An 11,251-nucleotide genomic window follows, 5' to 3' on the forward strand; every position below is an offset into this window, starting at 1 on the left:
CGCTATCTAGTATTATGCAAGTTACAAATATAAATAAGTATATGTATAAACAAACTTAAGGTAACTATGATCATAAGAATGTACTTACGCAATATAGTACGAAATGAACTGGAATGAACAAACGTAATATTTTTTAAATACATAGCTTGTGTAACAAAAAATACTGTCAACATTATTTAGTGTAACGAACAGGATATAGGGTTTTTCATTAAAAACTAGCTGTCTGATTAAAGATCTTAAAATTGAGAATTTGTTTGTTAATAATCACTCTGTATGTGCACATATTTGAATTAATTTTCATGCTATGTATACGTGCATCATCCTTAAAAATTGGTAGAATTGGTGTGCGTGAACTTCATTAATGCGCATCCGCAAAAGTACTTTCCAAACTAATACACTGCATTGGTGTAGAGATGGCGTGAACTGCTACTTGTGAATCACTCGTGATTTGATCACGTCCGATCCCAATCACGGTGATTTTTCACAGTAATTCGTGATTTCTCGTGATCGTTTCTGATTGGTGGAGAAACCTAACAGTTCTTTACACGCGACACATAATCTGTATATTTTATATTAACGACATCAAAACAAAAATTCGAGTTATATCGTATAAAGTGAAGAAATAATTAGAAACAATCAAGAATAATGAATAAATTTTTTAGAATTTCTTGTTTTTTCTACTGATTTTTACAAACACGAATAGTAATGTAATTAGCGTAAAATCATATTGAATACGTTTTTCTGTTTAAAGATCAAGGACTTACGAGCTCAGTGAGCAAATTCATTCAAGATAAAAAAATCGCAATCACGGTCGTGATTTAACTTCATTCACGACCGTGATCGTGATTCGGCGATCACTGTGATAAATCACCGTTAGTGATTTTGCACGCCATCTCTAATTGGTTGTGTTCCAATTGTAACTCTATGTGCCTCTTGACTTTCACTTGAACGGAGTCTTTTCAAGAGAAATTTGTTTTCGAAGTAATATTTATGTATATCCATAAATTTAAAGTATTGTATAAGTTTTGTTAAAACTGGTTGTGTTCGTAAAAACACTATTTCCAGTCTTTAATGGTAAATAAAAACCTATAATCATAATTAAGGCCACAGATTGAGGTCAGGAGTGCTGCATTCGAGCAAAGACCCCCTACTGTGTCTATTACAAGACAAGGAAAAATTATACGAAATATCAGTTATATTCGGGCTTTTATATTTTCATGCATATAATATTTTTTTATATTTGCTTTTTTTCTTCCTCTCGATCTCTTCTATCTACTTTTCCTCTCGTTCTATGATCTTCTTCTACCTTACGTTTGACACCATTCATCCATCTCTCTTGCATTCATTCTGTGTGTGTTCTCTTTCTCTGTTTCACGACACTTCAAATCCCTTCTCTGTCTCTCTTAATCTTTCGTGCTCTGTCGAATCGAACTAGCCCCCTTCCTGCGAATTTACGTGGATATTTCTACTTGTGAACGGTTCCCAACCTTCAGGATGCAGGCGATTAAGTGCGTTGTCGTAGGGGACGGGTGAGTATTTTCAAATTTATTATAATGTTTCTCAATTTTCTGTCTTTTCCTCTTTTCGATCCGTACTGCGATCTAGGGATCTGACGATTGGTTTTTCCTGATCAAGAACTATTTCAAAGCAGGCACCACACCCGTTATTCATTTCACTGCATTTTTTTTTTATCTATTTCTTTGTCAAATTTATAAAACAAAAAAAGAAAATGAATGTCCCACTTTAAAATTATCGTTGAATTCTCCATAATATATTACTTCGATGTTTTTCTTTCACTTTCTGCTATCTCTTTTCTCCCCTCCCTCTCTTTTTATGGTGTTTTAAGTTTACTTATAATTCTGATTTCATTATTAACACCGTTTAATGGAATGTATGTTTTCAGTTCTTATTCAATCTATAAGTAACCTTTCTCTGATGAAGATTTTGCTATTGTAGATGCGTACAATCAGTTTAATTTTTTGTAATTGGTTAATTTCTACAGAGCAGTAGGTAAAACATGCCTCCTCATAAGCTACACTACCAATGCCTTTCCCGGGGAATATATCCCAACTGTGTTCGATAATTATTCTGCGAATGTTATGGTGGATGGCAAACCAATCAATCTTGGTTTATGGGACACAGCAGGCCAAGAAGATTATGACAGACTAAGACCATTGTCTTACCCTCAAACAGATGTCTTTTTGATCTGTTTCTCTTTGGTCAACCCAGCCAGTTTTGAAAATGTTCGTGCCAAGTGGTACCCAGAGGTGCGTCATCATTGTCCAGCCACTCCTATCATTTTAGTAGGGACTAAATTAGATTTGCGTGAGGACAAGGAGACAATCGAACGATTAAAAGACAAGAAATTGGCACCAATTACATATCCTCAGGCATGTATTACTTTATTAATTTGCTATCAATGATTAAAGCAGAAATTTTAAATCGGGGACTTGGAAACCAAAATTCTGTTACAGTATTAATAATTTCCAATTGAATTCTATAGAAATTTTTACAATATTGAAATCTGCAAAACCAAAGAAATATAATCAGAATAATTGTGAAAAAAAAACAGAAATTAAGATTATCTCATTTCCAATGAGAAAATACAGAATGTTTCCTTCAGGTGTTTACTCTTTCATGATAAAATATTATTGATGAATTCATAAAACTACAACATGAGTGAGAACAATTATCAAATATTCTATAACAGCCTATTAGAATTAGTACATAGTATTCATGATTTGAAATCTACATTTGGATATCCCTCGATTATGCCAGTTCTCGTTTATCCAATAAGTTTTTATATAATTGGTTTTAAATTAATGGTTAAATTGCTCATATAATTTATAATATTTTTCTGTACTCATACTAATGCGTAAAAAAGATAGACAAATAAATAGACTACCACACTATTTGTAATTAACATGTGTTATTACATTTTAACAATGAAAAATCATAAATCAAGTAAGGTTCCTTCAGTATTAGTAATAATATTAATAATGTACATTAAGAATGATACATTAGTGACTTTGTAAACTGGGATGATGTTATGCAGATATTTTCATAAATCTATTTCTGTAATGGTTATGCAGATGTAACCAGCAAACATTAGTTATTACCAATGTTTTGTAATTTATTACAAGTCCCCCTATTAAATTAATATATCTATTACTATGCAGCATATTAATTTGTAAATACTGACTTTATTTTAAATCATTATTAGGGTTTAACAATGGCAAAAGAAATCGGAGCAGTAAAATATTTAGAATGTTCAGCCCTGACTCAAAAAGGATTGAAAACAGTATTTGATGAAGCGATCCGTGCAGTATTGTGCCCTGTTCTGCAAGTAAAACCAAAACGCAGATGTTTCCTCCTATAATATTAAATGTCCGACGACGGCGGAGCACGTGTAAATGTACTACCCCTCCTCCGATCGGACTCGATTGCAGCAGGACGTCTAACTCTGATAAAGAAAAATGCCGTATGGTCCATCTCTCTCTACAAGCATCTGCCATAAAAGCGCACAAATCAATTTGTATAATGCGTATGAAAAAGGTAAAAGAGAAGTATATACGCAGTTTAAGTGTTTCGGACATTAGCTAAATGTTCTGAACAGAGAAAGGAAGCCAAATGAAAACTGAACTGATAATGTACAGTATATTAGAGTGTGTTATTAATATTAGTTATTACATATGAATCGTAAGGAAACAAAACATTACTATATGCGTGCGTTTGTGTGCACATTGGATACTAATCAATTTAATCGAAGAGGTAAACCATTTTATGCAATTGTGCATTGTATATTTTAGATAAAAAGAATGTTTATCCATTTTTAAATGCTTCGGTATGGAAGGAGATTAATATAACAAAAAATATTAACGCAAAAAGTATTCAGATATCGCAATTATATACTAATAATTTCTTTATATCTTATATGTTACTATTCTTTTTTCTTTTTTTATAATGAACATTTTTCTTTGATCCAGCTAATAATTCCGCTTGGAGCCAGTTAGCAATATATACAAATCTGTATCTTTCGTAGTAAATGTACAGTTGCAAATCACATAAAATGACTTCCATCTTTAACTAAATTGGTTGATATTACTACATACATACCATGGTATAAGATAGTCATCTAAGTTTTAGAGGTGAGCAATACGAGTGCGATTCTAATTCTCTGCCTCTTTGCCGCGTCTTCATGTTGCTGTAATTTATGCGCACAACATGGCTGAACAGATAAAATACAAAAGTTTAATAATCAGAGGTGGGGAAATATAGTATGCGTGAGTGAATGTTTGAGAGTGCATATAAAAGCCAAGAGAGAAAGACGGAAAAAGGAATTATTCTATATAACAAGTAATTGTACATAAATGGTAAAAGTTCAAACTGTATTCCTATTACTATCATTTTACATGTATAAGCTGCTGAATCTAAATCGAACGTTACTTGTTTTTTATATATATATTATAAATATATATAAAGTGGGGCTGGACCGAGATCTATTTCAATCGTCGCAGATCCACTGACCTGTGCAATCTATCCGGGGAACGGGGATTCAGTCCATAAAAAAAAAATATCATAAATAATGTAACTAAATATGCTTTATTAAATGGGTGTTTATTAAATTTTTCTAGTTATTCATTATGCTGTCGTGTCAAAGAACGTATCGATCAGTGCGGATATCTGTTCGGGAGTATATTTTATATATTTAGCTGGATTCTTGGAAAACGATATTCCACGGTATTTGTTATGAAAGAGAGTGTAAAGGGGGACAATGACTCGAAAATCGAGCATCAGGCACCGAATAAGAGCGCTGACACTTTGCGACCTCCTCTAATTCCCGGGTAAATCCTAAGAATTTTTCTTTCAACGTTTTTGCTCCTGGTTCTATGGAAATAACAGCACATTTACAAATTTATTTACCTGTTAACTTTTACTTAAGTATTATGTGTTTCATGCATATTATATAATCACCGTGACTATGTTACACGCTATTTATACACACTTTACAAAATTTCTATTATTTTCAATATTATTAATACACTTGATAACTATTCAATAATTTGTCACAGGCAGAAATGCAATTTTATATGTAAAAATAAATAAAAATAAAAAGGTAGTTCTTTATTTTAAACGACAATAGATAGTAATATTAAGAAATACAAACCTGGCTCGTCAATGGGTTGTTCGAGGTAAGTGCGTGCTTTTGCAAATGTAGTCGAGACGTAATTGTTTTTATCACGTAATAAAAGGTCGTGGTATGATTGTTCTGCACTTGGTTCCGCTAATAATAGTAGTTCCATTAACGAACTACGACGTAGTGCATTTACGACGTGATTATGATTATTTAAACGAAAGAGAGCTCGCAGTGCACCATCCGAATAACAAGTATCACTTTTACTTACAAGTGCTAAATTTAATTGTGCTAATACTTTTTCTAAAACAAATGAAAATATGATTAATAAGATCCATATTTTTTATAAGATTTTTAGAGAGGAAGCAATTGTACTAACTGATATACGTTCCGAGAACAATCCTACACATATTTTCAGATTGTTTTATGGAAACAGTACCCTCCATATCAGTACTACGCCTTAAAACAATTCCCGCAGTATCTGCATATTCTGCTAGTTGCTCTAAAAACACTAAAACATTACTCGTACTTTCTGCTACAGTTCCGTCTTTAGGTAAAATAGAATTGGATTCATTCCGAACACTTTCCGCAAAGTCTTCCAATGCTTTTGCTCCCTATACAAAGAAGTATGCATTATAACATTTTAATTAAAAAAATAAGTCTCCAAGATATGACTGTGATAGAACGTACAGTTACGTTTAAAGTGTTTAGCACGGAAGTGAATTTTGACCTGAGAGCATAATCGCAGCCTTCAACAGTCCGCTCCAGGTCCGGTTTTAGTTCTCCGAGATGTTTTAAAATCGGAAAAATTACTAACACTGCTGAAAAGTCACGCCGTACAATGCATCTTTTAGCACGGGTTGCTATACTTTCGCCATCATGAGCTACAAGATCCATAGCTTCACGCACAGTGGCTTCTAAAACCTGTGCCTGCAAAGTAGCTGGCAAAATTTTGGCAACCAACGATCGTTCCGCTTGCATAAGCTTGTGAAGACCAACTGTTAATAACAGATAATTCTCCATTTCTTGTTCATCTGGCGCTGTATCCTCTACAGAATGTGCGGACAATTGTGGCGGTGGTTTTCTAGACGCGGTCAGGGATAGTCCCAAACCAGTAGTTTGAGAAGCCTTTAATAACATTCTACTAGCTTTCTTCTCAATAGCATGCTGTAGTCTTTTAGAAGCTCTTCTTCCACTAGCTTCTTGACCTCCTAATGAATGTCTGGTGGCAAATTTTGCTTTCTATAAAATGTAATAGGATTGTTGATCTTTGAGAGATTAGATATATGTTATTTGATGTAAGTTCTTACTGGTAACGGGCTTCCGGCATGTGTACTGCCACCACTGGCACTTCTCTGGTGTTCTTTTAACAGTTGTAAAGATCGTAAAACAATTGTAGAACGTACAGACGCATAAATTTTTACATGTTTACGGTGTCCTCTCTCCTCAAGCCACCCAGAAATTTTAAATAAATCCCCTAGAATACTTTCTGGTAATTGACAAAGCGATTGCGGCGCATCTTCGCCACTAGTATCTTCGTCAGAACCAATTAAATCCAAGAGAACAATTGGCAATATTGGTTTACTTTGCCTAGTTAAAATATCATGGAATTCTGCATATAAAGCGTCTAGTCCAACAACAAATAAACTTGTTATGTTCTCTAATTCCACTGAACTTGGATTATTTTTTTGAAAATAACGCTGTGCATTATATAAACGATTCATTGCTTCTAACAAACTGTCTAATCCTCCGGATCCTCCTGGACCTGCTTGTACTGCCCCTTCTACCTCCTGGCAAACCCCATAATATCCAATAGCATGGTCTAATGCATTCAAAGTCCTTTCTATATCTGTTAGAAGATAAGTAAATATGTAATCAAATTTCATTAACATTAGTAGATGCGTATGATCAGGCATAATATTCAATCTTTCTAATCGAATATTCAATACAATAAGAAATAAAAGAATATACAGATAGCCATTGCAGTATGTATATGTATACGTAATAACACTCTAATAATTGGAAATCATTATAAAGATATGTATCTCTTATAAAGCAATATGAGTAGATAAATATTGTGTACTTAATACATGTAATAATAAAACTAGTACTTTGTTGTTGTGCTTGGAGATTCCCTGTTTCATTATAAACAGGAAGTATAGTACGTCGTAATGTTGCAAGACGTTGTTCCAAAGAAGAAAGAATTCCAACAACATTGTTAGTTAATTTTCTACTTCTTTCTTCTGCTTCCTTCAATGCTTCTAAAGAGGCAATCTCTGTCTCTAATTTACATTGTATTTCAAATCTTCTTTCGGAAGTATCTGTTCTTGTAGCATGTATCATTTTGTCTACAAAAAATCAAAGTATATCTGTTAAATATAAACAATTATTATCATATTTTAAACTTGAAAGCATACATATAATAAACACATCCGTGGAAAGCAACAAATGGAATGCTTAAGGTATAAAATTTTAATCAACAAGGAATTTTATAGGTCTGTTTAACCTTGGGGTTTCAAATACAGTGGAGTCCGTTTATAGCGACATTCAAGGGACAGAGAAATTACTTTGCTGTAAACGAATGTTGTTATAAGCAGAATGAAAATATATATAAAGTAATGTGTATGGGAACTGAACTTAGAAAGCAAGTTGGATGCAATATACGGTCAGCTGTTATAAGTGGTGTAGTAATATCTGGGCTTCACTGTAGATCACAAATAATATTATGATTTATCTAAATAATATTTATCTTGAATCATTTATCAAAATAGAAATTAAATGTAAACTTGTATTCTCTATTAATGTTTTCATATAGTAAATAAACAAATAATACCTGTGTTGCAATCAAATAAAATTTTTATTTCATTGTGTTTCAGTTAGGTTTATTTACTATAAATGTATAAAATCTAGAATCTAACGATTATAAATAGTCCTGTTATGAATGATAACTTACGTGGCAATAAACTTGGAGTTTTTTAAATATATTATTATAATATACGAAAATTAATCTTTCATTAGAAACGTTTACACACTTTTTAAATAGTATCAATTAATTACACAATAACATAAATTAGACACTTAATAGGATGTTTTTACGTCAATTCGAGTACAGAATTGTAGGGTTATACTACTAAATAGATAAATAGTAATAAATATATATGTAGAAGTATTGAATAGTATTGCCAACACTCAATCATGGTAGTCAATTTTTATCGAGTCTCTTCTGACTCATTTATATGAAACTTTTTTCAATAGTTTCTTTAATGTATTAACGCCATTAACAGTTCCTCACAGCGCTTTATCGTTTTATAAATTGTTTTTTCTCTTTATACAATCTTATATATGTTTTGTTTATTTGTTGGCATTTGAGTGCTTTGTTTTTATATAAAAATCAAATCATCGCAATATTTTCTGGTAGTAGCTAATAATAGTAATAATTAGTTACGAAGATGAAAGCAGAAAATATATTTAGTCTACTAATTTATAGAAATTATATATATAAGTACAATAGTAATATAGATAGAAGTTTATTATTATTCAATATACTTCGAGTAATACCGTATTTAACTTCATCTATATAGTATATACTTAGATAATAACTTGTGTATATCACGGGATGGAACTTAAGATAATACACCTATTTCAAATTAATAACAGATAACACTGCTAAATTGTTACGTGAATAAGATATTTGAATTGTAGAAGCTTTACTTTCTATATCATAGAAAGAAAATGTATAGGATGGCGATTGTGTACTCATGTATGAATAGTACTGTATTTATGCATGCCTAAGAAGATAATTTAATAAATTGAAAAATTGAATTAAGCATCACACTGTATTTATATATATGATAATCATATATACGACGAACGCATTCTGCGAAGAGTCAATAGCAATTATTTAATTATTTAATAGTACTTAAAAACAAATAATATATAGGTATAGAAAAGTATGATACAAATCATATAACGTATGTATTAAACTGTCTTCGTAAGAAAAAGTTGGCACTTCTGAGTTAAACAGCTGTTTAAGAATTAACAATAAGAAGCAAGTATACTGATAACAACTGGCAAGTAGTAAATCGTGGTAAATCGTCGAAGGCCACCGTGAACAAAACCCGAGGAAGTCGGATGTTCTTCAACCTATAACTTTCTGTGTTTCCATCAAACAGTTAGTAACATATAACTTACAGGGTTAAAAAAATTATTATATGAATGAATAAAAAACTTTATTTTCAGAATTAAAAACATACTATAGCACATACTGTAGTATGAATTTTAAACCTGTATCGTAATTTTGTAAATTATAAGATACTTTCTCAAAATAATCAGTTGTTGTAATTGGTTAATCTATATGTTTCTTATAATTCATTAAGATTCTGTTACTCTTTGTTTTTAATAAAAAAAGTTACTTAAGAAATTAATTCCTTTATGATTTACATAAATTGCATATTTTATTTTTTTAGAAACAGTTGAAATATGGATAAACCTGTATCATCTGATATTGTACTCATCGCAGGTAATTCACATCCAGAGCTTGCAAACCTAATTGCCAAGTAAGTTTCCACGAATGCAGATTCTAAATATTTTATTACACTTCATGTAATCTTTTTACTTTAAAGTCGATTGGGTGTTAAGCATGGAGGATGTTCTGTATATCATAAATCGAATCGGGAAACTATGGTTGAAATTGGAGACTCTGTACGCAGTAAAGATCTTTACATTATTCAGACTGGAACCAAAGATGTAAACAACAACATAATGGAACTTCTGATCATGGCATATGCGTGTAAAACTTCCTCAGCAAAAAATATTGTTGGTGTCATTCCATATTTACCTTATTCTAAACAATGCAAAATGCGTAAACGTGGTTGCATAGTTTCAAAATTATTAGCAAAAATGCTCTGCAAGAGCGGATTAACTCATATAATTACAATGGATCTACATCAGAAAGAAATACAAGGATTTTTTGATGTTCCAGTGGACAATTTACGTGCAAGCCCTTTTTTACTTCAATATATTCAAGAATCTGTACGTAAACTGTACAATTGTAAACAATTACAATACATTTTTGATTTCTACTTACAAATTTATTTGACTAGATTCCAGATTACCACAATTCTGTAATAGTTGCCAGAAATCCTGGCAGTGCTAAGAAAGCAACCAGCTATGCGGAAAGATTACGTTTGGGTATAGCAGTGATTCATGGAGAACAGCGAGAAGCGGAATCAGACATGAATGATGGACGTTATTCCCCACCTGCCTTAGCTTCTCGAACAATGGAAGTTGGAGTTGGTGTTCCAATGCATCCTGCAAAAGAAAAACCACCAATTAATGTTGTAGGAGATGTGGGTGGACGGATAGCTATCATGGTGGTATGTAAAGTTAAACAAACTTCATAAAAGGAAAACCTTATCGTAAGCATAATTTGTTATATTTATCTATGAATAAAAAAAACTTGAATTTCAGGACGACATGATAGATGATGTACAATCATATGTAGCTGCAGCAGAAGTTCTGAAAGAGAGGGGAGCATACAAAATTTATGTTTTAGCTACACATGGACTTTTAAGTTCTGATGCTCCAAGATTAATCGAAGAGTCTCCAATTGATGAGGTAACATTAAAAATTACAAGTTATTGTAAAACTGAATTAAGATTACTAAGCATTTAGAGAGCTGAGTTTCAAAAGTTGAATTTATATCGATTATTTATAGGTTGTTGTAACAAACACAGTACCTCATGATGTTCAAAAAATGCAGTGCCCAAAAATAAAGACTGTTGATATCAGTATTTTACTGGCAGAGGCTATTAGACGTATTCACAATAAGGAATCTATGTCGTATTTATTTAAAAATGTAACTTTGGAGGATTAAGAAATATAATGAACTAATAGATCTTAAATATATTAAGAGTTTCCGCACCTGGGGACCATACTCGAAGCATATCTATCAAATTTTGTTTATTGTTTTACAGAGAAATGAACGTGCTAGTCTATGTATAATTAAGCCAGTAATCAAATTATTTGAATATCTCTACATATTTAGGTTTATTTATCACACACATTTCCTTATGAATAAGCCCATGTAAGATACATTAAAAAGCTTGGTTTTAATAT

At 31.8% G+C, this 11,251-nt stretch overlaps 3 protein-coding genes across 4 annotated transcripts; 2 read left to right on the forward strand and 1 right to left on the reverse strand.

Annotated features, from left to right (window-relative positions):
• Positions 1 to 959: 959 nt before the first annotated feature.
• On the forward strand, positions 960 to 3,724 carry LOC107187474 (ras-related protein Rac1). 2 transcript variants are annotated; one of them, XM_015575587.1, is made up of 4 exons: positions 960 to 1,074; positions 1,436 to 1,529; positions 2,003 to 2,390; positions 3,224 to 3,724. In XM_015575587.1, the coding sequence occupies exons 2-4, from the start codon at positions 1,495 to 1,497 to the stop codon at positions 3,377 to 3,379; spliced, it is 579 nt and encodes a 192-aa protein (XP_015431073.1). In that variant the 5' UTR covers positions 960 to 1,074; positions 1,436 to 1,494; the 3' UTR covers positions 3,380 to 3,724. The 2 variants fall into 2 exon arrangements, with proteins under 2 accessions (XP_015431073.1, XP_015431072.1); XM_015575586.1 differs by having other exon boundaries at positions 960 to 1,529.
• Positions 3,725 to 3,981: 257 nt separating this feature from the next.
• Positions 3,982 to 8,096, reverse strand: LOC107187483 (exocyst complex component 7). The gene is given in 8 exon segments (XM_015575597.1): positions 3,982 to 4,783; positions 4,785 to 4,887; positions 5,168 to 5,437; positions 5,514 to 5,748; positions 5,825 to 6,376; positions 6,445 to 6,983; positions 7,246 to 7,482; positions 8,088 to 8,096. Coding segments are annotated over 7 exon segments (2,073 nt in total). The 5' UTR covers positions 7,478 to 7,482; positions 8,088 to 8,096; the 3' UTR covers positions 3,982 to 4,641.
• Positions 8,097 to 9,035: 939 nt separating this feature from the next.
• LOC107187484 (phosphoribosyl pyrophosphate synthase-associated protein 2) lies at positions 9,036 to 11,072 on the forward strand. Its single transcript, XM_015575598.1, has 6 exons — positions 9,036 to 9,305; positions 9,601 to 9,690; positions 9,757 to 10,165; positions 10,237 to 10,509; positions 10,604 to 10,750; positions 10,851 to 11,072. Exons 2-6 carry the CDS (start codon positions 9,614 to 9,616, stop codon positions 11,007 to 11,009), a joined length of 1,065 nt encoding a protein of 354 aa, XP_015431084.1. The 5' UTR covers positions 9,036 to 9,305; positions 9,601 to 9,613; the 3' UTR covers positions 11,010 to 11,072.
• Positions 11,073 to 11,251: the final 179 nt, after the last annotated feature.

The sequence above is a fragment of the Dufourea novaeangliae genome, unplaced genomic scaffold (genome assembly GCF_001272555.1).
Source record: "Dufourea novaeangliae isolate 0120121106 unplaced genomic scaffold, ASM127255v1 scaffold89, whole genome shotgun sequence".
Lineage (NCBI taxonomy): Eukaryota > Metazoa > Arthropoda > Insecta > Hymenoptera > Halictidae > Dufourea > Dufourea novaeangliae.

What these genes read in the sequence shown, in the direction of transcription:
- LOC107187484 (XM_015575598.1), top strand. Translation starts at nt 9,614, where the DNA reads ATGGATAAACCTGTATCATCTGATATTGTACTCATCGCAGGTAATTCA. An exon ending in TTCAATATATTCAAGAATCT is followed by an intron (nt 10,166 to 10,236) that starts GTACGTAAACTG and finishes TTATTTGACTAG; the next exon opens with ATTCCAGATTACCACAATTC. An exon ending in GACGGATAGCTATCATGGTG is followed by an intron (nt 10,510 to 10,603) that starts GTATGTAAAGTT and finishes CTTGAATTTCAG; the next exon opens with GACGACATGATAGATGATGT.
- LOC107187474 (XM_015575586.1), top strand. Translation starts at nt 1,495, where the DNA reads ATGCAGGCGATTAAGTGCGTTGTCGTAGGGGACGG. An exon ending in TGCGTTGTCGTAGGGGACGG is followed by an intron (nt 1,530 to 2,002) that starts GTGAGTATTTTC and finishes TAATTTCTACAG; the next exon opens with AGCAGTAGGTAAAACATGCC. An exon ending in CACCAATTACATATCCTCAG is followed by an intron (nt 2,391 to 3,223) that starts GCATGTATTACT and finishes AATCATTATTAG; the next exon opens with GGTTTAACAATGGCAAAAGA.